Raw genomic sequence first — 27,975 nt, forward strand, 5'->3', positions numbered from 1 at the left:
ACTTGCTGTTGCGGGAAAGTGCGAATCTTGTCGAAAATGGACCGTATAACCAAACTTGTTCTTCGTTTGTACGAAGTAGAGGCCGTTAAATTCGGTAACTTCAAACTTAAAAGTGGTATCATGTCACCTGTGTATTTTGATTTGCGTGTGATGGTTTCTTATCCTGATATAATGGTATGTGCATGCATGATTTGTAAAAATCAATCGTGTGTCGAGGCTGTTGAATTCTGCATCCTCAACAACAACAACAACAAACCAATGAAACCATGTAAAAATTGCCATGTAATAAAAATGGTTTGTTGTAAAGTGTTATTCAGATTTCCTTTGACGTCTTCTTCTTCTTCTTGCGCATACTGCCCAACACCCTCTATTGAGGGTCAGACGAGCAGGGGTTAGGGTTAGTTCTACTACACTGCAAGATTCTCATCTGTGTGACGCCGATGTCACATCAATGTCACTCCATCGGAAACTACACCTCGGTTTTCCATATCGCCGGTCCGAAATAGCCGGGTAGCCAGCCTCCTAGGTTTCTACAGAGTGACTTCGCGACGCAGTGACTCATGGACTTCGCAGGAGAGTCACACCGGTGTGACTACGCGACTGAGCCTGGGTGCTCAGTACCGGCGTTTTGGGTTGCCGGTTTTGCTTTTAGGCCTATTGCCATATTTTTTATATTCTCTTGATTTATTCAAATAATATTCTTTATTTCTTGCTTTTTTTTAGGGGATTAGGGAGGGGGAAATTGCAAACTGGACTTTCAAAATAAGGGAAATATTAGATGAATAAAATAAATTTGTTAGTAAAAGAAATAAACATGATAAGTAAAACAAAGTATAATTCAATAAACTAATAGGCCCTACGATGAATAAAATACATTTTTGTTAATTGATGGTTATTTGAATAACTAAATAAATAACAAATTAAGAAATAAATAAGCAAGAAGAAACCAATAAACGAAGAATGGAAGAAACAAAAAAACACTTCGAAAGAAAACAACTTGAGAAAAATTGCAAATAAAGAAGTTAAAAGTAGGAATATTATAAGAAGCATGTAGGCCTATTGATGAATTAAAATATTAAATGTGTAAAATAAATTATTATAACAATAATAATTCATAACAAGCATTAATAATTGTGTGATAAAAAATAAGACACAATTTCAAACAAACACTGCAATAGGCCTATATTGATTTATAGGCATAATTTGATAACGTAAAAAAATCAACATGAAAAACAAATCAAACTAATAGGCCTATAAAAACACCATTTTGAAAAACGGAAAAAGAAAATAGCACAAGCCAAAGTTTTGCATAAACTTACGGCAGTAAAAAGTATAACTTTGCAATAGACCTTTCAGTAAAGTGACAAGAAGTAAAACAAAATGCATGCTAGGCCTATAAATCAATTTTAAATATAACAGAAAAATTCTTGCTTCAAATAAGTAAAGTTTTGGCAAATCAAAATGTATAAATTGAAAATGCTAGGCTCATAATAGGCATACTTTGCGAACCCGCTGAAAATTAATATCTCTTTTAAAACATTTAAAAACATTTTTTGTTTAAAAATAAAAAAAAGTTTCAATAGGCCTATATAACGTTATCATGCAAAATATGAAAAAATAGGCCTAATTTGATAGCAAAACATGTCATCTAACCACTGAAGTAAACAAAGCAATGAAATAAGTTTTGTGGGAAAACAAGCAGAAAAATAAACAAAATAAAAACGTTTGAAATGAAACAAACAAATAAACCAAGAACAAGAACTGCAAATATTGAACACACACAGTTGATGAGATTATTAAACAGGCAGCACGAAAAGAATTAAAATATTATAAAAGAGAACAATAAATAAATGAAACAAAATGAATCGGAAGTCTCACAGTTGAAATATAAATGATAATGCAAAAGCACAATAAAAAAAAACCAAAGACGGCAGTAGAACCACAGACCCACTGTACAGCATGCATCAATCAATTAATTATAAAACCAACTCATTCCAGTCATGAGCCTATACAAGCAAGCAGTAAACAAGCATGATCGCGTATTTGTCATCATCAGCGGCGTATTTGGTAGATATCGTGGCGTCCCCAAGTGTTGAACTCATAACAGGGTTCGGTCAACGACCTTTCGGCAGCGTAGTCACCTTGAAGTTCACCGACTGGGCACCGAGCAGGCGGCGCATGGGACACTGGCTACGGAAGTCACTTTGATGTGACTACAAGATGTGGACCACTGTCGGAATCTAGTCGGTGGTGTACATCATGAGTCGCCGATCTGCATCGAGCAGGTAACACATCGGAGGCTAGCAGTTAAAGTCACTCACGTGATGACACTGCTGCATAGTACCCTACTGCCTTGTTTCCGATGTAGTCACTCTCCTGTAGTGACTCTGTCGGCCACCATAGGGTAGGTTATTCTGGAGTGACGGCGGTAGTGACTTCAGAGTTCCAGTGCGATGTAGTCACTCTGTCGCCAGGAATTTTGCAGTGTACTACTAGTAGAGTTCCAGTTCCAGTGCGATGTAGTCACTCTGTCGCCAGGAATTTTGCAGTGTACTACTAGTACACTGCAAAATTCCTGGCGCCAGAGTGACTACATCGCACTGGAACTCTGAAGTCACTACCGCCGTCACTCCAGAATAACCTACCCTATGGTGGCCGACAGAGTCACTACAGGAGAGTGACTACATCGGAAACAAGGCAGTACTAGGGCACTATGCAGCAGTGTCATCACGTAGTGACTACAACTGCTAGCCTCCGATGTGCTACCTGCTCGATGCCGCATCGGCGACTCATGATGTACACCACCGGCTAGATTCCGACAGTGGTCCACATCTTGTAGTCACATCAAAGTGACTTCCGTATCCAGTGCCCCATGCGTCGCCTGCTCGGTGCCCAGTCGGCGAACTTCAAGGTGACTACGCTGCGAAAGGTCGCTGACCGAACCCTGTTATGAGTTCGAACACTTGGGGACGCAGCGTATATCTACCAAATACGCGCTGATGATGACAAATACGCGTATCATGCTTGTTTTAATGCTTGTATACGCCATGAATGGAATGAGTTGGTTTTATAATTAATTGATTGATGCATGCTGTACAGTGCAGTGGGTCTGTGGTTCTACGGCCGTCTTTGTTTATCATTTATATTTCAACTGTGAGACTTCCGATTCATTTTGTTTCATTTATTTTTTATTGTTCTCTTTTATAATATTTTAATTCTTTTCGTGCTGCCTGTTTTTAAACAGGCAGCACTATTAAAATTATTAAAATTATGAGATTATTAAAATAATCTCATCAACTGTGTGTGTTTTATTTGCAGTTCTTGTTCTTGGTTTATTTGTTTGTTTCATTTCAAACATTTTTATTTTGTTTATTTGTTTGCTTTTTTTCACACAAAACTTATATCATTGCTTTGTTTACTTCAGTGGTTAGATGACATGTTTTGCTTTTTTCATATTTTGCATGATAACGTTATATAGGCCTAGCTATTGAAATGCTATTTTTTTATATTTAATACGAATTGTGTTTTTAAATGTTTTAAAAGAGATATCAATTTTCAGCCGAAGTTCGCAAAGTATGCCTATTATAGGCCTAGCATTTTCAATTTATACATTTTGATTTGCCAAAAGTTTACTTATACTTATTTTGGAGCAAGAATTTTTCTGTTATATTTAAAATTGATTTATAGGCCTAGCATGCATTTTGTTTTACTTTTTGTCACTTTCCTGAAAGGTCTACTGCAAATTTATACTTTTACTGCCGTAAGTTTATGCAAAACTTTGGCTTGTGCTATTTTCTTTTTCCGTTTTTCAAAATGGTGTTTTTATAGGCCTATTAGTTTGATTTGTTTTTCATGTTGGTTTTTTTACGTTATCAAATCATGCCTATAAATCGGTGTCACATCAATATAGGCCTGTTGCAATATTTGTTTGAAATTGTCTTATTTTTTATCGCATAAATATTAATGCTTGTTATGAATTATTATTGTTATAATTATTTATTTATTTTACACATTTAATATTTTAATTCATCAATAGGCCGACATGCTTCTTATAATATTATATCTTATAATATAAACTTCTTTATTTGCAATTTTTCTCAAGTTGTTTTCTTTCGAAGTGTTTCTTTGTTTCTTCCATTCTTCGTTTATTGGTTTCTTCCTGTTTATTTATTTCTTAACTTTTTATTTATTTAGTTATTCAATTAACCACCAATTAACAAAAATGTATTTTATTCATCATATTAGTTTATTAAATTATACTTTGTTTACTGATCATGTTTATTTCTTTTATCTAATATTTCCCTTATTTTTAAAGTCCAGTTTGCAATTTCCCCTCCCTAATCTCCTAAAAAAGCAAGAAATAAAGAATATTATTTGAATAAATCAAGAGAATATAAAAATATGGCAATAAAAGCAAAACCGGCAACCCAAAACGCCGATGAGCACCCAGGCCCAGTCGCGTAGTCACACCGGTGTGACTCTCCCAGAAGTCACGGCACGTGAAGTCACTCTGTAGAAACCTAGGAGGCTGGCTACCCGGCTATTTCGGACCGGCGATATGGAAAACCGAGGTGTAGTTTCTGATGCAGTGACATTCTGGTGACATCGGCGTCACACAGATGAGAATCTTGCAGTGTACTACTAGTAACTATAATAACTCAGGTCCGTAGATATAATTTATGTTTATGATAAAGACTGAAGTCTTGCTGGCAAGACTAGGGTTGGGGTGTGCGCATTGAGGAGATTAGTAAAAGTTGTAGTAGTTTCTGACTGCTGTTTTGAATTCTTCTTTCTTTTTGATGGTTGTAATGTGACTAGGTAGGCTGTTCCACTGTACCAATGTACGTGGAATAAATGACTGCTTATAACAGTTCTTGTTGGCTGTAATAGGAGTAAAGTTGTTTGCTTTTGGTACTGTATGTCTTGTAGTCCGTTGGACTGGGCGCAGAATTTTTTCGTGCCGGAATGGCGAGTTGACCCGTTAGTACATGATGGAATGTTATTAGGCGGGGCACCTTCCTTCTAGTTTCAAGCTCCTCCCAGTTTAAATTAAGTCCTTTTTCATAGCTGTTACACTCATGTGCCTACTGCCTACTGTATTTCCCGGATACAAACCTGGCTGCCCTGTTTTGGACAGCTTCAATTTGCTTCACTAAGGTTTGCGTGTGTGGGTCCCAAACTGAGGAACTGTATTCCAAGATTGGGCGGACCAATGTTTTGTATGCCATGTTTTTGATCTCTTTGGTACATGCATACAGGTTCCTTCTCAGGAATCCCAGCGATTTGTTGGCTTTCGCTGTTATGTTCCCCACGTGTGAGTTCCATGTTAAATCACTTGTAATATTCACACCCAGATAGGTATGGATTTTGGTTTCTGTCAGAGTTGTGTTGTTTAATTTGTATGTGTATTCAGATGGTGATCTGGCGTGGGTTAGCACGTAACACTTTTCCGCGTTAAACATCACCTGCCACTTATTTTGCCACTGTGTGAGTTTATCTAGGTCTCTTTGTAGTCTGTTTGCGTCTTCCTCGTTGGTAACATTGGTATACAGAATACAATCATCTGCAAAGAGACGTACGATACACTCGAGGCCCTCTGGCAAGTCGTTTATGAACATGAGGAAGTCCAATGGCCAGTGTTCGAAATTTTGGTTGTCCGGTTGCCCGGGACAACTAAAAAAGTCGCCGGACAACCAAAGATACTGATTCTGTTGTCCGCTGGACAACCATAAATTTGTAGCCAAAACTCACCTTTATATGTGTATCTTTAAATATTCCAAGATCGGACAACCAAAAACTTAGACGGACAACCATAAATTGTAACCTGGTTGTCTGTGGGACAACCAATTATTTTTCCTTAATTCGAACACTGCCAATGGCCCTGTTACAGTGCCTTGGGGGACACTGGAGTCTACATCCACCCACGATGAGCATTCGCCATCTACAACGACCCGTTGTTTCCTGTTTGTAAGAAATGAGTTGATCCAGTTATGTGTTCTGTTTCTAATACCATATCGCTGCAGCTTGATCAGGAGTCTTTGGTGTGGAACTTTATCGAAGGCTTTGGTAAAGTCCATGATAACGACATACATACATACATACATAAAGGTGATTTAAGGCGCTTATGCAAAAAATTGATCTAAACGCACAAAACTACATTACCAACAACAAACAATAACCAGCCAGTGGAAAACAAGAAAAGTCAATGTAAAGACAAAATGAAAAATACTAAAAATTGTACAAGTGAGTTTTCAGCAGCTTTTTGAATTGTGTGAGAGAAGAAGCTTCTCGTACGTTCCGTGGTAGGCTGTTCCAGATGGACGGTCCAGCAGCTGTAAATGACTTATCACCACAGGTTAACTTGCACATGGGAATGTTTAGGAGAGTTCTGTCCAGGGCAGATCTTGTAACAGGGCCACTGGACGGTGTTGGCTTAAGACTAATTGAATCGATGAGGTATTGCGGAGCAGAGTCAATCAGGCACTTATAAATCAGAAGACAGAGTTTGAATTGGATGCGGTTGCTAATCGGAAGCCAATGAAGATTGTTCATGAGAGGTTTTGGATCAGTACGTCTAGGGACGGAGAAAATTAGCTTGGATGCTTTGTGTTGAAGGGATTGAAGGCGGCGAAGATCTTGAGACTTGAGTCCATAGAGAAGGCTGTTACCATAGTCCAAACGCGAAAGTATAAGGGCCCGGACAACATGATGTTTAGTGTCCGTATCCAAATGATGCTGTATTCTTCTGATGTTGCGAAGCTGGAGGTTGACAGAGGAAACGATGGAGTTCACCTGTTTTGTCATAGACATATGACTGTCAAAAATCACCCGAGGTTACGCACATTTGGAGATGGTTTTATAATGCTTTGGCCAACTTTGAGTTCAAGATTCGGAAGCTTTTGAAGGCGATAATGGGATCCAGCAATGAAAAATTCTGTTTTGTCACTGTTCAGTTTGAGTTTATTTATATTCATCCAGTTTTGCAGTTCGTGGATACAGGCTTCAAGAGTTTGTAACGCTTTCTCAGCAGCGCCGGGATGTTAGGACAAAAGGAAACATACAATTGAGTATCGTCTGCATATATATGAAATGAGACATTATGTTTACGAATTATGTCCCCCACTGGCAAGGTATAAATAACAAACATCATTGGCCCAATCACAGAACCCTGTGGAACACCAAATACAAGAGGGCTTGAATTGGAAACACAACCATCAATAAATACACGACTACTTCTACAATTAAGATATGTACGAACCCATTGCAATACATTACCAGACAAACCAATTCTATCCTGTAAACGTTTGAGCATGATACCATGGTCGATGGTATCGAATGCATGAGACAGATCTAAAAGTGCAAGAAGGACAACTTCCCTCTGTCTCACGGCATTCAACACATCACTTTTCACCTTTAAGAGAGCGGTTTCAGTACTTGTGTTGGCTTTGTAAGCCGATTGATAGATTTCACCTAAATTACAGTCATTGATATGATTTGTTATTTGCTGAGTTACAACCTTTTCAATGAGTTTGGATATAAAAGACACATTTGATACCGGCCTGTAATTTTTAAGTTCATCATGATCAAGAGAAGATTTCTTAATGATAGGAGATATAACAGCTTTGCCAAAAGGTTCCGGGAAAATACCAGATGAGAGAGACACATTAATGATATGAGTAATTGATGGAATAAAACGCTCAATGTGGTCTTTCATCAACCAAGTAGGGATTGGATCAAGGATACAAGTACTGGTGGAGGAAGCATTGACAAGTTTGCAAACATCTTCCTCAGAGACCAACATGAAATCACTGAACACATGTTCAGTGCGGTAGTCAACAAATTGAGATTGGGTACCAGGATGCAAATCAAGACATTCTCTGATCGTGGTGACCTTATCATTGAAGAAGTGGCAAACTGGTTGCACAAACTCACAGTGGAGTCTGAGGAAGGGAGGATACGCGTATTTTGGTTCAGAAGGGTTTTTACATTCTGAAACATACCCTTGACATCGCTATTGGCAAATTTGTTTTGATAGAATTTAGCTTTCTCAGAATCAATAAGATTATTAACAGCATTCTTTTGATCAAGATAAGCTCGCTTATCCTCATCAGATCCGGTCTTGCGCCATTTACGTTCTAACTTTCTACGCACTTGCCTTTCTTCTTTGATAGTACTATTATACCATGGAAAGCGGGTTCTTACCGTGCGCATTTTAACAACCTCTGGGGCGTGGTGATCAAGAATATCCCGGACCTTGCTATCAAATAAGATAACCAAGTTGTCAATAGGATCATTAAGTTCAGTTAAGTATTCCAGTTCAGTAATAAGATCACTTCTAAATTGCTCGTTATCAATGAGTTTGTAATTCCTTACTCTACTGGGTTTCTTGGTTTGAGGTGGCCTTTTCCGATTCAGGTAACAATGAACCATGCTATTGTCCGGCAGGAAAATGCCTTGAGAAAGACAATTGTGAACAAGATTATCTTCAGGTCTTGAAATAATCAAATCTAAAATGTTACCAGACCTGTGAGTGGGTTGGTTAACGTGTTGGTGAAACCCAGAGACCTCAAGGCATGTCAAAAATCGTCTGACATCAGATTTCCATGGTTTATTAACATGCACATTGAAATCCCCGGGTAACACAACCTTATTAGGGAACAAGGCTATCTCACCCATGAAATCCTCAAACTCATTAAGAAAGGTAGATGTTAATAATCCATTCTTTTTGGAATGAGGGGTCTGTAGATGACAATATATTGAATGCCATAAGCGGGTCAATTACAGAAGCAGATTCAAAGGTGGTAACACTATGTTGAAGCTGAACAGTGTGCAGTTTTAAAGAACTTTTGAGATAATTGCAATGCCACCATGATCACTTGTACCTCTGGGTACATTAACAAACGAATACCCTGGAGGGCTACATTCACCAATTACAACATTATCATTCTGATTTAACCACGTTTCTGTTATAAACATAATGTCAACATTATCACCAATAAGGCAATCAGATACAGATGTAGTTTTATGTCTAACTGATGTGGGGTTCCATAAACGCATATTAAGACAGTCTCTTGTGTTGATGGATGTTGTGGGTCTACTTATTCTGGAATCAATATGTTCTGATGTAGGCCTTGATTTGAGTTTTTTGCCACCTCTATTTCCACGGTGACGCCATCGTTTTCTCTTGTTAGTCTTTTGGGGTGGTGTAGATTCATGATGATGAGTTAAACATGGCTGCTTTAAGAGATTAAGTGAGTCCAGTTTTTGACAGGTTTCAGTTGTTAGCGGGCAGTTGGTATAATTGGTAGTAGACAATCCACATAAGAAGAAAGCTGTGTATTGAAAACTTAATGTCATATTTGACTGAGATGATTTGGATGAGGGCTGATCACACTCCATATTGAAAATACATTGATTAGTCACTGGTAGTGGAGGATAATCACTTCCACTTGGTAGGATGATAAGTGGGTGATCAAGATGATAATAATGATCACCCCACTGGTAGTAAGTTGTAGTCAATAAGTTGTTTCCAGGCTGACTTGGTTGAGTAGGCAGATCAATCAACAGGTAACTGCATGATACTCTGTATACTGTCCATGTAGGCTCATAATAATACAGAAATGTTACCCAAAACAGGCACAAAATACAGAAAAATAGCCATCTATTTCTGTCTGTCTTGCCCATAGTGATGTTCTAGAGGTAAAACACTTCCATCAGTAAAAAGTTGATAACATATCATGGCCTGAATCAGCAGTAATGACTATGGTATTAGAGAGATCTGTGAAAGCAGCCTCTCGGCGCTGCAGCAGTATACTCCTGTTTGAAGTTTATTGTCCAAGTCATGAGCTATGTCCTGTATTGTGGAAATTAGTTGGGTTTCGCAGGAGTGGTTCCTGCGGAAGCCATGTTGTTGATGACATAATATATTGTATGAGTCAAGGTGGGACATTAACCATCTGTATACGCGCGCGACGTCATAGCGTGTGCATTGGACCTTGTGCAAAATAATACGCGCTGGACGGCTAGCATGCACGCTTAATTTGTAAAAGGAAATCTGAATAACACTTTAAGACCTCACCTAACGAGTAATTGTGCACTCGTGTAGTCAATTGAATTTTCGACAGGAATCCTGTACCTTTGGTACCTGAAAAATACCCTTTTGCTTTTCCTTTTAAAAAAAAATTAAATTGAAATGAAAAAAAGAAAAGAAGAATTAGAAGTACAAAGAGTCCGGTGGAAATTATATTTTTTCATAGAACTTTAACAAGTTTGGTATGGATACCGGTACTGGAAAAAAAATTGTCATTGTCTATTGACAATAGTAAGTTGACATTGTTTTCTTGGATCACAAAAAAATAATATAAAACCAGTATTCGAAATACCACATGCATACATATGCACAGATGCATGTAACTTTGAATCTGTGTCTGTGCATGTAGAATTTTGCCTATGCATGTAAAATTTTGTAAAAATCATCTAATTTTTAGGAAAAATCAGAGTTGTGCATGTAAGTTTTATTTTATATTTTGACCCCTGTATAAAACACTGGAGTAAACATTTACACATTACACAACAAATGAGCGTTGTGAAAAACTACTGGAGAAAATATTTTTACACATTTTACACTTTTACACATGTTTTAATACCTTTTTTAATCTGCAGGTTGAAAGGGGATCATAGATATTCTTGAATTATATGTGACCATCCAGCACAACTGAGCCCTGAAGTCGCCAATCATCATTTTTGAGATATTCAACCAAAATATTCTGCTTGAAATTAGCTTTAAAATGATGTATATCATGTCTATAGTATTTGACATTTAGTGAAAATCAATAAAACAGTCAATAAATCCTTTGTTTCCTATTGTTTATTGTTAAGTTCAATAGAGCATATCTCAATAGTGGCACTGGCGACATCCGGGCTCAGTTGTGGTGGTGGTCAGGCACATATGTGACCATCCACCACAACTGAGCCCGGATGTCTCCAGTGCCACTATTGAGATATGCTCCATTGAACTTAACAATAAACAATAGGAAACAAAGGATTTATTGACTGTTTTATTGATTTTTCACTACTTAAATGTCAAGTACTATAGACATGATATACATCATTTTAAAGCTAAGTTCAAGCCGAATATTTTGGTTGAATATCTCAAAAATGATGATTGGACTTCATCAGGGCTCAGTTGTGCTGAATATTAATGGTCACCTATGTGACGTGTCATGTCAAAAACAGACACTTTTGGGCAGGTTATCAATTTTGAGGTTTTTACATATTAAATATAGAGATATTTTGCTCCACAACGCCGTTTTCCCCAATGAAATCGGACATTCCTAAGCGAAGATATTGAATTCGTAAGTTATGGTATTATAAAATTGGAAATTGAGATATATCGGCCTTTAAAAATATTATTGACCCCCAATGAAATCAGACATTCCTAAGCGAAGATATTGAATTCGTAAGTTATGGTATTGGAAATTGAGATATCGGCCTTTAAAAATATTGACAATGTTAAGAGTAGGAATTATCTTGAAAAATGTCTCAAAAAATACCAGATGCCAGTTCAGACAATATTTTAAACATTAATAACATCACAAATTCGCAACAAACCCAAATTGTGAAAAAATCACCCCGGACAGATTTTTGGCTATTTCTCCATTTACGATCCTGCCCAAAAGTGTCTGCTTTTGACATGACACGTCACATAGATGCAGAAATATGATTTATTTTGTGTGTGTGTCAGAGAGACCCACTGTAAATTCCCATTCCAATTTGCAGCAAAAATGGTATTTTTGTCATTTTTGTCAGTGATTTGTTCATATGTACGATCGTAAAAATCATCAAAATTCAGATTTTGGTATCTTTGTCATTGTCATAGATGTGCTAACATAACCTGCTAGTGGTTCAGCCGAAAGCTGTGAATTTAAGACAAAATAAGACATTTTACATGTACATGAATATCTGTAATTTATATACTGACAGTATATAAATTGGCTACATGTATTTGAATGGGGCTTCAACTTTCATCAGTATTGCTGTTTTCTTTGTTTTTTGCCAATTTTTTCATTTCATTTCAAAAATACCAAATGACAATTTGAATGACTTATCCTTCACTTCTAAGCAATTTATAAACAATTTAAATTTTTTTGTGCACTTGCGCTGAGATCACTGAATGGGTCTTTAAAGACATGGATTTAAAAAACAACCAAAAAAATACATTTTGCATTTGACTTTTTTGACCTGCTACAGGAAACAAACATGTTTTTTTTGCCTACATTGTAATACTGATGATATCATTTTATATAAATGGTAAAATGTTGCATTTTCAGGATGAAACAGCCGAATTATTGTGGGAAATAGCAGAGAAGAACAATGTAAAAAGCAGTGTCCTCTGTGGAGTACCATATACAGCCTTGCCATTGTCAACGGTAAGAAATACACTCAGAAGATTTTCAACACATCTCATAATATTACCAGGGATTGAGTTTTAAGGCGTGCAAGTGTGATGGCACAGACAGGCACACCATCACACACCTCAAATCCCCTGTCTGAATGCGATTTATTATAGCACACCTCAATTCTTCTTACTGAGTGCAATTTAATAGCACATCTGAAAGCCCGCCTTAAGATTTCCAGAAGTGCTATTTGTAGCACTCCTGCTATCCCTGCTGTATTACATTACAAAACATAATAATTATGCCCACCACGAATGGGCTGTAATGTCGGCAGAATTGAGATCTACATGTATATGGTCTGCTAAACTTCTCAACAAAAAAAAAAGTATTTTTCACTTCTTTTAAGTTCTTTGCACACAAGCAACAGGGAAAAGTTATTTTTAGGAGAACTTACCTGTCCCATATCTCAGAAAGTGAAAACACTGACATTACACCGAGTAAATACAGCCTATTTGTGGTGGATGGTCACCAATATGCCTATGTACTGAACAAACTTCAAATTATTAAATATGGATGTCCAATAAACTGCGCTTTGTGTGTGGGGGTGTGTGTGTGTTAACTCGGTTTCCAGAATCCCACGTACCCAACTTTGGGTTATTCCAGTCATAGACTATGAATAATCAGAGTTTATGTTCCAGTTGAAATTCATGTAGCCATGACATGACCTTAATCTTCCACACAGGGAGTGTGAATTTCAAATGAGGTTACCTGAATGGGTGACTCCATGTGAAATCTGTACCCCCTACTTGGGAGATTAAGGTCATATATTCCATAGTGGGTACGTGTATATGGATTTCAACTGGAATAGCTTTATCCAAAGTGAAGAAGAGAATATTAGAATGTTGAATAAGCTGTCAATTGGCCTTGTGCCCTACAACTTGTCTTGTGTTGTATCTGTAGTTGATGGCAGTGAAACAGAATAAGCCCATGGTGATCAGACGTAAGGAAGCTAAAGATTATGGCACCAAGAAGATGATAGAAGGCGTGTTCACGGCTGGTGATAACTGTCTGATTATTGAAGATGTAGTCACTAGTGGCTCAAGTGTTTGGGAGACAGTACAGGTAAACAGGTTATATAAAACATGATACCCAAGAAAAAGGAAACAGTGAACCAAAATGGGGTGTCTCTAATGTGAGCTATCATTATTGAAAGGAGGCTATTAAACTATGCCATTGGATATTAAACCATTTGGGCTTCAATTCTGACACCTATTTTAAAAACAAATTAAAGTGAGTTCTGTGTTGTAAAACTCAGTCCTGGTTGCGACTAAATTCAGTTGAACCGGGACTCGCTTTTTCCCAAAACTGAATCCTTGTTGAAAAGCTCTATGTATTTTCACAATCACTATTGGAAATCTACACCCCCTATGTGAGAGATTAAGGTCATGTCTTCCATAGGGAGTGTATGGATCTCAACTGGAATAGGCCAATGTAAATAAAGATACACCAGCTAAATCATCATTAAAATAGAATTAAACCCACATCCAGCAATGTATCTATAATCTGTTTTCAATTGTTTTCATATTTGTAGTCATTAGATACAGTTGGACTGAAGGTAACCGATGCTGTGGTCTTAGTGGATCGTGGTCAAGGAGGCTCAGAAAGGCTAAAGAATCAAGGAATAAGCTTACACAGGTAATTTGTCATCTCTTTTGTAGTACTACACTGAGGATTTGGATGTGTGAACTTATCTAAGTAATGGATTTATAACACATGCAATCATGCATACCATCAAAACAAGATGTTCAGGGCACAGTACAAAAACAGTTAAGAAAAAACAAAAGTATAAACTTAAATACATTGAATATATTGTATGGAGATTAGATTTTCATTTTCATATCTCAAATTAAGGAAAATGTATGTGTAATGACTGTATCCTCTAAGGCCACCATGATTTGATTAAATAGAACAGTCTTAACGCTCCACCGGGCATAAATAAAATTGTCCGCTTTTTGCATGTTATTCCCGCTGGATTGAGTAAATTACACAGTTTTTTTTCTGTTGTTTCATTTTTTCTTCTAAATCCACCACACAGAAATATTACGTCTGATACCTAGCCTAAATCGTAAATCTCAATAAAAATCTTCATCTTGACTATAGTGGAACCTCCTTGACAGATGAAAAGGTGGTCTATTCTTATCAAAAAGCCTGTATCACAGATTAAAAAAATTAAAATTAAAAACCCTAAAAAAAACGCATTCTGCATTAGGTTTTCAAACTTTGAGGAGCTTTAAGATTAACTATTTAATTATGGTGGCCTAATTTGCATATTCAAATCGTTTCCCCCATTCTTTATTGATTCCTTTTTGTAGTGTCATTACTCTTCCAAAAATATTGGAGATTCTTTGTGAGCAAGGGAAACTAGAAGAGAGTGTTGTGAAAGAGACGGAGAAGTTCATCCAGGAGAATTCCTTTTCTGCAGCAGCACCGACCCAGCAAGCAGCTGAGAAGACGTCTAGTGGAGACAATGCCACCTCTAATGAAAAGAAAAGGGCCAGAAAGGTAGGACATGCCCACAACCACAACTATTAGCCATCACCATCATATCCTTCAGCTGCAGAGCAAGCAACCTCAAGATTTTTCTATGCATAATGATCATTGGCAAGTGTGGCTATCTGTTATACTTGAATCATGCCTTCATCATACCATATATCATTTTCACCCAGCCCTCGAATTAACCAACGGCACCCACAGCATTTTGCCGTGGGTGCCCATCCCCACTGCCGTAATGCCCTCAAAATATGTCCTTTACCCAAGGCAATCACTTGCCGTGCCCTCTAATGAAGTTGCCGTCGGTGCCCCAGCTCTGCCCCTTCATTATAAAATCATCTATCTATGTTTGTGTGTGTTTTTTTCACTTTTGATAAATAGCCTTGGTGCCCTTCTCAAATTTGCAACAGTTGCCATGATGCCCTTTTGAAATATTACGAACTGCCGTGCTGCCTTGCCTTTTCAGTGAAAATCCAAGGCAATTATCAACTTGCCCTAAAAAAGTTGCTGTGCCCCTTCAGATCCTTAATTTGAGGGCTGTTTTCACCCTGATTTGGCAGTGACGTCAATACATTGACACAGCTATCCATGCACACATCTATGCTGTGTCTTGAAGCGAGTGTATGTATGCCAGTGCTTAGAGTAAATCCTAGCGATTTGAAGCTGCGCCCAATGAAATGTACACTAACGTCACTGCCATATCAGGGTCAAAACGTTGGTTGTAGGTTAAATGTGACATCCAGAGACTCTTTCGCCATGGGTTGGTATGTAGAGAGCATATCTTCTATATTGTAATCAGCTTATAAAAGGTGATAATTATTTGGTTTTTGTTACTGCACGCATCAATAACTTTCACTCATGCAATTTCACAAAGTACATGTCAGTCACAGAGTATGCAAAGTGTAGTTTGTGTAGGTGCTGCACCCGCTGTATGTACATCATTCTATATCAATCCATGATATGAGTTCCACCTGTTATGAGCTGATCATAGTATATCAGGCTCTTCCTTTGGCAGACAAAGGATATGCCATACGAATCTATGTCTGCTGGGAATTCATTGCATAGTGAATAAGATGATCAGAGTTGGTGCATATGCTGGTACTTGAAATGCCCAACATTTTACTGCATGTATATCAATCCATGATGTTATGGGTCACGCCTATTACAGGCTGAATAAAGCATGCCACTCTTTCTCCTGACCAAATGACTGTACTGCTTAGAGATTGGTAGTGATTTAGCTGCATGTTTTTATCACACCATTCTTGGAATTGAGCATAGAGTCCAAAGGTGACACAATCATAATGCTCTCTCACACACAGAGGTCTATGCATTTGTTACTACCAATCTCGAGGGGTTGTTCAAGAATGCCCATTGCCCAACCTCGTCAATACATAACGATTTGAGTGTAGAATAACATGTGTGTTCTATTTGCATTTCAGTGTCTCTGCTACAGTTCCAGGGCTGATATTTGTGAACACCCGCTTGCCAAGCAGCTATTCAACATTATGGAACAGAAGAAATCCAACTTGGCATTCTCTGTTGATGTGACCACCTGTGCTGAACTACTCAAGGTAGGTATTGGGATTGATCAGGGATATATCTTAATTGGAAAAGTCAAGAAGTTGTCTTGTTTGAATAAATGTGACCATTGTCTAAGCTGCCGTCTAGTTGATCCAACTTCTAGGATATTCACTCTTTGTATAATTGTTGCTTGATAATTATTCCGATATAATAATAATCGATCAACTATTATACAAAGAATATGAATCAGGGGTGTATGCTAGTTTTTCTTTTACCCTAACTAGTTGGTTGAGTAATTCTTAGAGCTGTCGACAAAGCAATACACCAATTAAGTTCAGAGACCACATTGTGCATTGATAATTTACACCAAAACATTACCATATACCACATACCGTATTTCGTCAAATAAACGCCCCAGGGGCGTTACATTTTTCCAAGGGGGGCATTTATTCAAGGTCAATTTTAGAACAATAATTCCCCGTAAAATCAAGTAAACTTAAAACTCCCTCTAAAATGACGAACTATGAACTAGAAACACTGACTTCTGGTTCACTTCCGGGTTTCCAATCCAGATTTTCGCCAAAAAGTGATGCTATTATCGACCATGTGGGCAACTTGGTAAGCTTACTACACAAGATAACATGGAAATATTGGCATTTTTGAAACATCTTGGTTGAAAAAGTGGTGTTGGCGTTTATTTGAGGGGGGCGACTATTTGACTAAATACGGTATACGGATCATCAGAATATTGGGGTTGTAATGGAAAGATAATCTGCACCTCTTACGAATGAAAATAGAAGACTGATGCAGTTATTTTGCAAATAATGGTGATGTTTAGCATATCTTAAGGCTACACAATCTATTGTTAGTTGAAGCAGCCATAAAATCTATTTTAATTATCACAATCAATACATTATTAAAAATAACCCTTTGATGTTTTGCAAAAATTCACTCTTAATCATACACTTTGAAAACTTGCTTGATTTATTGTAGTGAATAAGTTATATACATTTCACAAAAGTGTTGTTGTTTCAACCTACAACATAACTCAAGAACCACAGGCCCTACAAGAGTATTATCTGTGATATTTGAATTCTACACACTCGCTATGAAATGATCAATGCAAATTTTGCCAAAGCTCACTACCATTCGCAAGATACTGTGAACTACTAAATTGCAACAGTTTAAAATAGTTGCTTACCTTATCCCTAATATTTTATTGACTTTGTCAACATTATTGTTCCATGCTTGTTGATAATCAGGAAAATTGCTTTGTCAACAATATTGTCGTCAACAGCCTTGTCGACAACAGCCTTAGTAATTCTATAGTGTCTTGTGTAAGGACATCTGTGTGTAAAATCCCTTTATTTTATTTACTTGTCCATGTCTAATAGATACTGGGTACTAGTAATTTAAGTTTACTTGGGTGGTTTGTTTTTGCTTGTATGTGTCATTGCATGATGGAACTAAAGGCTAGCCTCGAATTCTTTTTTTTTTAAACAGCTTGTTTTTACATAGGAATAGATTGCATACTTATGTATGTTCAGTGCCATATTTAATTGACATAATTATTTAAATGTCAGATTGTATGTGATGATGAGAGGTGTACTTCACTAAATGTGACATTGCAAATTTTAAATTTCTTCCCATGCAAAATTCAAACACAATGTGTCAACATTTTGTTCAACATTTTGTTCAATATGAAATGTGGTCATGTGTTTGTTTTAGCTTGCAGACCAAGTTGGACCAAACATCTGCATGCTGAAGACTCATGTTGACATCCTGGAAGATTTCAACCAAGACTTTGTCAAATCCCTTCAAGAACTTGCTGAGAAACACAACTTCCTGATATTTGAAGACAGGTATGAACTAAATGAAAGAGTCAAAATGTGATATATTCAGTACTGCCTTGTGTAAATATTGTTATTTTGTGCACTGAGATCATTTGTAATTGCTTATTAAAGTAATTTTTCTAATTCTTCCATTATGTGCTGTGTGTCTAGTGTATACAAGCGTGAATGCAGAAGCGTTAAACAATCACACCAATTGGTTGATCAATAGTCATGACAACAATACAGTTGACCGGCCATTGGTCATCGGCGCGTAGAAGGGGCAGAGACCTCTCCTCTACCATGCGATTGATGATCACCAATCCATTAGGGCCGGCGTCGGCACCGTTTTTTGATGTCGACATATTTCGTATCTTGACGTCGACAGTGTGTCGACAAACATTTGGGTTCGAAAAAATACCAGGACTTTTTTTTCATGATTTTAGGAATATTTTAAAAATTTTAACCTAAAAATATCTAGAAACACCAGCGGCAATTTCAGTAAAAAACAAGATGGCCGTTTTCATAGCGAGCACATAGCGATAAAGTGTACAATTTATACCGGAAAACAAGGCAAAATACTGTCAAAAGTATGACCCCTGAAGGCAAATAACAAGAAAAGTTGGCGAAATAGTAGGTAAAAGATAAGATTTGGCATTGCATTTTGTTGAAAATACATTGGAAATGGCCAATATTTTGATTGAAAATGAGCTTGCCTGACAAAGTTTTACTGGGCCATTGCCTGAGCACTGTGTCGCCATGGACGAAGTTCTGTCGATATGTTGACATAATTCACTTTGTCGACAGGATTCCGACAGAGGACCTGTCAACGCCGGCCTTACAATCCATACCCAGACTACAGAAGACTTAATTCTATATAGGACATAATTTTTAATGACCTGGGTTTCACCCTCTCAGAATACAAAGGCTGGTTACGTGCGAGACCACTGATAGTGATTTTTAAAATACTTGTACACAAATTGTCTGGCAAGAGAAACATTTATACGCTGGTGAAGTGACGTAATAAATCAGATTAACTACCATAGCAATAGGTGAAAACAATTTCGAATATATAGCGCTGCACTACAAGCAGGTTGCACTCATCACCTGTATTATTCTGCTATCATAGATTGAATACAATACTGGTCTTTTCAAAGATACTAATCTTTCAGGTGCAAGTGAACAGCATGATATGGTTTAATGCAGAGATACCACGTGAACGTACCAGTGCAGCACGGTATATTCAAAAGATGTTTTCACCTATTGCTATAGTAGTTAATCCAATTATTGCATAACTTTGCCATATACTTTTTACTTCCATATTATTATTATACATTCCAGCTATGGTGACACCTTTTAATGTCACACTGGACAAATTCCATTCATTCTCAGCAGTTTGTGGTGTAAATGCAATGGATCAAATAAACATGTAAGCAATTTGAAATTGAGCAGGGCACCTGTCTCATCAAATCACTCTAATACCTGTTTGAAAGTGACAGATGTGTCATCAAATTTGAAACAGATAATAATTATTGATGAACTCATTTATTGTTTTAGGAAATTTGCTGACATTGGGAACACAGTAAAGCATCAATACAACTCAGGCGTGTATAAAATATCAGATTGGGCTCACATTGTAAATGCACACACTGTTCCAGGGTCTGGAGTCATCAAGGGTCTGCAAGAAGTCGGAGGGTCAAAGGGCAGAGCCTGTCTTTTGATTGGTCAGATGAGTTCAGCTGGTAATTTGGCAACAGGGGAATACACTTCAGGTAAGATGATAATCATTTATATTGCTGTAACTACACTGGCATCCAGAGCAGAATGGCACTCTTCCCTGTGGTGAGCATACATAGCATAAACATGGAATTGATGCTTTGATTGGCTGACTCAGTCATAACAACTATCAGACTGGAAATCTGATTGGCCAATTATGCGTCAAAGAATGGTTTGACACAGAGTGGCGCTCATGAAGGGAACACAAAAGTTTGGCATATGTCACTCATTAACAGGGTGCGTGTGTCGACCAGAGCAAGGAAATTCTGTACTTCTCTGGAAGCTAGTTAAAATTGATTATATTAATGATGGACCCATCAAAGTAAAATCCTTTGTAGGATGAGGGTGTTCCAGGGGAGTTGAATTAAATGATTTCAAGAGCTTGGAAAAGTGCATACTTTTTTATGTTATTTGAATGCATATGAATCTCATACCTGAAAATACACCAAAAAAGCTTGCTAACTTCTGGTAACATGACAAGTGTAGAACTTTGCATAGAATCACAAGACAGTCAATTTTCCAGCTCAATAGGCGGTAGCCTGTGGGCTGGCCCACCGACCAATTGTGGTTGGCCCTTGAACAGCTTTGAGTTATACAGTAATGTACACTAATAAGTTTGGCCTCGGCATGGTCCTTACGCAAATATAATTGAGATCCCCTGCATTTAAGGTATACTTACAGAACCTTTTCCTTGAAATATATATTTTTTAAATTTATGTTCATTATTTTTTCTTACTACAGCAACAGTGAAGATGGCAGAAGAGCATGCAGATTTTGTTATTGGATTCATCTGTACATCAACATTGACCTCTGACCCTAAGTTCATCCACATGACACCAGGTAATTTAGCCTAAGAAGTAGATACAAGAAGGTTAAGCAGATGAGTTGCTGGCAAGATGTGTGTATCCTTGGTGTAAGATATTCATGAGTGTAAAGATTCTATTGAGGATTAAAACAGCTAACCGAATAAAGCTGTATAATCATTCAATAGAAGATTTCTGTGCTAGGATAATTCTGTATTCTTTTACATGAAGGATAAATGAATGTGCAGTTGCTATGAAGACATTCTTATTCAATGGGTGCGTCTTGTAAAGAATTCATGTAATTTGATTGGTTTTCTGGTGTATAATATCTCACAATAGTTGATAGTGATATTAGTCAGGGCGCGCGCCGCCACATAGCGGTGACACGCTTGTTGCTCCTCAATGATTATGCGATAATGCGTTCGCATAATACACGTCGCGAGAACCAAGAACGCGATTCGGTGGCTTAGATGTTCGTGATGGTTTCGTTCATTTAAAACAACGGGGATGTCCTCACAAAAGTAACTTTATTTTTTTCTGAAAAAAGGCAGTTTTTCTCGCAAAAATTACATTTTGAGTAGTGGATACCGGCAGCGCCGGCATCCACTACTCAAAATATTGGCCAGCCCATCCATTATGACACGATATTGGATAGGCAAAAGACAAAATCCTATCTTTTATTCTCTAAGTGTTGCACCTCCTTTGTATACTATTGAGCTCTTTAGTCCAACTCAACACTGAAACACTCCAATGAGATTTCAAACAAACTAAAACTTCTGAGATAAGATTGAATGAAAGGAAAAGAATGGTCAAATTAAGAATCTTTGCTTGATCCCATTACATTTTTGTCCTTTTTCGTTATTAGGCTTTAAAAAAAAATCACTCTCCAGTGAAATTTATGAGGTGGATCGGTCGGCAAATATTTTATGCATTTGCAAATGAATAGGAAAAGAACCATGACTTTATGATGTAATTTTTTTTGCAAAAATTTTACTAACAGCACCAAAAGACATGTGCCGTACATCTATGATGCAAAGGTTGTAGGCAAATATGAGTTTATATGTGTTGTACCATGTTGTGTGTGTTACAGGTGTGAAGTTATCTCAGGGTGGAGATGGCCTTGGCCAGCAATATTTGACACCTGATGAAGTTATAGGAAACAGAGGCACTGATATCATTATTGTTGGTAGAGGAATTTATAAAGTAAGTGATTGTCTTTTGTTTACTCTCCATCTACTGTTTCATATGTATTTACATTGAGTATACCACAGAATTGAAAGGGGAAAGATGATCATACTAAGGCAGGACTGTACATTACAACTAAATTTGTCTTTATATTTAAGAAATAAAGGGTAATACATTATCCTTTACACACAAATAATGTGTCCGAGGCAGTAAAAACGTAAATAATCTCCGAACCCGTTATTTAAATGTTTTTACTGCTGAGGACACATTATTTGCGTGTAAAGGATAATGCTACACCCTTTATTTCTATTCTATTACCACAAAATAGTGTGATTTGAAGAGAAAATGTCACCTTTTTGCCCAAATATTTGAAGTTGTTTACCTGAAGATAGAGCATGTGCGCGTAGCCAAAGCTTTTGTGACAGCGAGTATTGTGGAAATATTGAACGTTTGCATAAAATGTCTAACAGCGCTAATATTCTGCATCGTGCTTTGCTGTGCGCTGTTATGCAAGAAGAACATAAAGTTTGTTGCCCTAGTCACTTTATTGTGAATTATTAATGGTCTTTCGCATGATGCGTTTCAACAAATCAAAGTGCGCGATTTTGAATAATGGGTCGTGGAACAAAGAACATTATATGACTATAAACTCTATTTGTAACTGTTTTATGTTTGCCTATTTCAATCATGTGTTCTTGATGTACATTTTCATTTTACATGGCTCTTTTGTTTTTTTCTTTTAGGCTGCTGATCCAGCCAAAGCTGCACAAGAGTACCAAACAGCAGGATATGCTGCCTATGAGAAATGGATCGCAAGCTGAGTTGTTCATTGATTTCTAAAATTAAAGAATCATGATATTGGTTTGATTCAAGTGTACCGACAATTCCGAGATGATTATAAACCAGCCCTTTGTATTAGAATGCCCTGGGCAGCATTATTTTTTATGCTGTGCAAAGCTGTTTGTGCCTTGATTGCAACATATGCTTAGCGAATTTAGTAAATGATGTTTAGGGATTGTTTATTGTCATCTGGTAATTGTCAGTATATGGACGCCATGGCGATGTGATGTTGCAGCTCAAGGCCTGGTTGCTCTAGAGATTTTCAGTGCATGTTAGTGCACAGACCACATGGTCATGACCCATTAACAGTGTTGGGATGTGGAGTTTGACCATGGGTTTGAGCATTCATTGTGTTCAAGTCAGGTTGAATCTGGACACTGGTGAAATTTAACCTTCCAAGGTATCACATTCTGAAATGAAATCTTGCCATCATGGAATTTGTAATACTGTTACAAAGTGTGCAACATTATGGCTTTCTTATATTTTTTGAACTCTTTCTATATTTTCTTGTATTGTTACAAAATGTCATATAATTCCATTATTTTTTCCAAATTTAGGAAATGTCCGCATTCTTTACACACAATTGTCATAAATTTTCAGCAGGTCAGCGGGTAGATTTAACTGACGTCTATTTTTTGCCCAGTATATTATTTATTTCATAGCAATCCAAAATGATGCACACATCATGCAAAAATTAAATGTATCTTTTGGAGTTTTCCCCTATATTATTTGTATATTTTTGCAAGTGCTGGCTTGAAGCCCTGCACATCTTTTTGGGTGTAGTGTAGGAGTGTATTATAAATCAATATTACTGATTTAATATGAACTAGTAATATCCTTTTATCAACATTATACAAATACTAAATGGTTAATAGAGAGGAAAAAGGGCAAAGTATTTTCCCGAGGTTCTGGCTATGGGCCTATCAACCTGGAGGTTGAAGTCATTGGCCTATATCAAGTACTGACGGAAAAATAGTATACAAATATTGACTGCTATGAGGGGCATGGTTAAAATTATAGGCCCAAGGTGATCTCGAAACCATGACTATGCCCTGAGGCGTAGCGTTTGATCACCGCAGTTGATGTACCGTTGTTAGATCCATTTGTGTCGCTGCAAGGTAGTCCTCAAATATTTTAGTGGCATATTTGACCTGCTTCTTTGTATTATCGCTATCCGCCGATTCTATGATATCTTGTAAGCTATCATCATTGACGAGAGCAAACCGAGGTTGAGATTGGGCCATGTTTTAGCCGGTTTTTGACAGTGTTTACTTCCAGCACTATGGTCGATCGTAGCGTCATCTGCAGGTAAAAAAATCATCACACTGATCCATCTCTGCTACAGTCTTAATGTCACACTTGGCCAGGACGCATTGTAAACAGCATTATTATTCAATCGAGAAGAAGCGATTGCCCGGGGAATAGTCATTTTAAAAAAGACTATTCCCCGGGAATAGTTTTGTAAAAAAAGACTATTGCCCTGGGAATATTTCAGTTTTAGGTAATTCTTAAAAAAGGAGGGCATAGCTAATTCAGTGACTGCAATTTTAACCAATCAGATGACAGGAATCTATGAGGTGTTTCCCTGATATATACCATGTAGTATTTATTTCATTACACCTCTTGCATATAAGCTAATGGTGCCAATTAGTATCAGATAAATACACAATAACTTACCATTCTTCATTGGTCCCACATTCCAAAATCAAGTACCAAGTTTCTTAGTACTACTGGTGCAAAATGTAGTGATCTATTGAAAACTTTGAATACTCCTAAAGCTTCCATGTATCAGATGTTATTACCAATCAGTAGAAATCCAAAATAGGAACAGATAATGTTCAAAATGGGAATTATTAATGTAGAATTTAAATGGCAAATTCACAACATAGCAGTCTCTTTATCTTGGCTAATAATGTTAGTTATTGGGTGACGCATCTATATGGTATGGGAAATTATACCATGTGTGAAGTGTCAAACCACAGTACCTTTAAGGGACCGGATAGCAACGTTTGCACAGTATTTTTTGTGAGACATGAGAGCTCATATATCAAATTGCATTCTCAATATGATGACTGTCCTTCTGATATCAAATAATTTTAATATTTTGAAATTCGCAACATAATTGAAATATAATTTCAAATAAAAATTGATATTTACTGTTAATTTAATACTAAAACGTTCAAATGTAATTAATAATATAGATAAAAATAAACTCACTATCAACTAGCTGATTATATGAAGTTATCCGAAGTAGATTAAATTCATGTAAAAGGTTAAATCCACAATCAAATCAATTCAATAGAAAGCTGAGTAAATCCGTAAATCCAACAATGAAACAAAGTCAACATATATACAGTTCATCTTCTTTATCTATGATTCAGGTTTGTGCCATGTGGAAAGTTACTAAATGTGCAGTTCTGGAATATGATCCTTTGGGTCGAAGGAATAACCATCCTTGGGGGCAGATTTGCTGTTACCACAGTTTCATCAACAATGGAAAAAATTTCCTCCAGTTCCCCTGATGTGAAATCAAAGTGCAATGCCACAAAGAAGATCATCAATTACTAAATTAGCAAAGCGTGCATCAATTTGTCATGAATCTGGTTTTATTCCTTCCCAAATACTGCTTCAATATGTGGTCCATTTTCAAGCTTGACACTACCTCTATACGATCTATCTTGACTGACATCTGCTTGCAATCTGTCATCGACTTATGTATCTTGAGGACCATATTTTTGACATGGTGACATCTCTTAAGTCTTTTGCTATATACTCAGTGAAAACCTTTGAAGTTTGACTGGATTGCATTATTATATATGCATCTCCAACTTTTACTGTAACAGTCTGCAATTTTTTCTTTTGCAGTCGTCTGAAACTGTTGCTCTTTGTTATTAATGTAATCTGACCTTTTGTCTCTGCTTTTTCAGTATATTGATCTGCTGATTTTTGGAGGCTTTTTACGTCATTCTGTAGTCTGGCTCTCTTTGCTTTGAGTTCCTCTAATTGATCAACTGCTTCCTTCCTCTTATTATCATTCTTTGCTTTCTCTTCATCCCTCTTCTTTTCATCAAGATACTGATGGTATCTTTGCCTTTCAGCTGTTGCATTTACAATCAACTTGTTTGTAAGTGAAATGTTTTGGATCCCACCAACATATTTGATATGGTCATAGACTGCTCTTAAGCTGATTAGAGACTGTTCTTGCAGATTATTCTCCTCAAGCTACTTGTTAACTGAGAAACCTCTTTCAATTGAGGCTTGGCCATGGGATAGAATTAGTAACATGCTTACTATCTTCCACGGACTGCTGAATGCTGGCTTGCTTGTAAAAAATGTGAAGAACACCGAGTCTAGTCTATCTTTCTGTTTATCAAAGTTAGTCATTGTTGGGTCATTAGCTGCAGTGTCACATTATTGTCTGATTACATCATCTATGTCTTGTTCAAACCTGTTAGCATCATAAAAAGAAGACAGCACACGTTTCATTTTTGAACTGGCCCTTTCCTTATCATTCACCATTGCCTCAAGGTCCAGACATGCAAGATTCCTGATTAGTGCATACTTTAATGGACATCTTTCTTTGAGTAATTTTGGTCATAGCCACAAGTAACTTCTTTGTGTCCATATTGAACTCTAATTCCTGCCGTCACTGATCTTCTTTCCCTTGAACCCTTGGATAAGCTTGAGGCAGCTGAGTGCTTTCACTGTTGATGTCAACTTGATCAAACTGTAAGCTGAACTCAATGTTGCTTTGTCTAGTTTCAGACATTTCTTCATGATACTGTATAACACTCTGGTAGGTCATGGGTTTGTCTGTTTGATAATCCATCAATGTTTGAAACATTGTTAAAAGACAGTCGGTGATTCGCTACTTACAGAATTCAATCAGCAGCAGGTGCTGGCTGCTGAATATGCGATTTTACTTTGATTTTAAGTGTAGGCCTGACAATTGGAACAGATTTTAAAAACATGGAAAAGGGTAATGAAAAGGCTAATTTTAATACCATTTTCCGTGCCCCATACAAACCATGTATATACCTTTGTACAACCGGCAGCCATACTGATTTTCTTCATCATATTTTGAAGCGTGTCTCAACCGAGAGGCGAGTTGTCTTACCATGTGCACAAAGTTGTCTTCTGTGACTTGTTTGGGTGTCGCCACTTCCATGGACATTGGGGATTCAATCTTTCCAAATACTTCTTCAATGTTGCGACTGGACAATGAAGATTCTCTCAGATATATAAGTTCTTACTCCTTGGCTCTTGATGTCATCCATTGCATGGTTTTTTTTGTTCTAAAATCCTTTAGACTGAAGAACTCCCTTTCATATTCTGCTTCTGTATGCATCACAAAGTCCTCAGGTTCCATGACCGTCAAGTTTTCCATGCCTCTGTTTGCAAAATAGACGACATTGTGTCTACAAACACCTTATTATGTAAGATACAGGCTGTAGTTGTATTGGGTTTCTTGATGACCGGTGTCCGCTTCTTTACTGCAGCTTTCCCTGGCTTATTTCTCACTTCTGTGTAAAACTTGGAAACATGGCAGATCCAGAGTTGCAATGTTAAGTCCACCATAATCGATGCCAACCTGTTTGATTTATTCATTAAATACAGACATTGTATTTAATTTGCTTCCTAGTGTTGTCATCATTGGCACTGTTGAAAAAAGTGATCAGTTTATCATCACTGAATAGCTGAAATTGTGTTGGTGGTGTAGCCACATCGTCGTTTGCTTCTTTAGCATCCATGTTGTTTTGATTTTCGTGGGGAAAAGACCTGTGCTGATTATCATCTGCAGGCAAGGCCAAATTACGCTATGCACCTGGCTGACATTGTACGATTACCATTTGTATAGCTGTCACCCAGGGTATGTCAGCGGTGACAAAATATTCTCATAGTCATTGAGGTTCAATGTTATTTATGCTGTATGGATTATGCTTGGGTATCCTGTGTTATCTGCAAATAGTAAATATTCAGAAGTACTATTTATGGCTTGGAAGTATGTATAGTACTTTCTGCACTTCCTCAAAAAATAGTGTTTATTTTTTGATTGTGTGACATACTTTTATCTAA

The 27,975-nt window shown here is 37.2% G+C and overlaps 1 protein-coding gene and 1 pseudogene across 1 annotated transcript; one reads left to right on the forward strand and one right to left on the reverse strand.

Moving 5' to 3' along the window:
* LOC140155716 (uridine 5'-monophosphate synthase-like) lies at window positions 1-24,486 on the forward strand. The gene is made up of 11 exons (XM_072178650.1): window positions 1-174; window positions 12,330-12,428; window positions 13,356-13,517; window positions 13,987-14,090; window positions 14,768-14,957; window positions 16,385-16,516; window positions 18,195-18,328; window positions 19,853-20,067; window positions 20,813-20,911; window positions 21,965-22,077; window positions 22,803-24,486. Exons 1-11 carry the CDS (start codon window positions 37-39, stop codon window positions 22,878-22,880), a joined length of 1,464 nt encoding a protein of 487 aa, XP_072034751.1. The 5' UTR covers window positions 1-36; the 3' UTR covers window positions 22,881-24,486.
* Window positions 24,487-25,514: 1,028 nt separating this feature from the next.
* LOC140154661 (uncharacterized) lies at window positions 25,515-27,286 on the reverse strand (annotated as a pseudogene).
* Window positions 27,287-27,975: the final 689 nt, after the last annotated feature.

This window comes from Amphiura filiformis, chromosome 6 (genome assembly GCF_039555335.1).
Source record: "Amphiura filiformis chromosome 6, Afil_fr2py, whole genome shotgun sequence".
Classification (NCBI taxonomy): Eukaryota; Metazoa; Echinodermata; class Ophiuroidea; order Amphilepidida; family Amphiuridae; genus Amphiura; species Amphiura filiformis.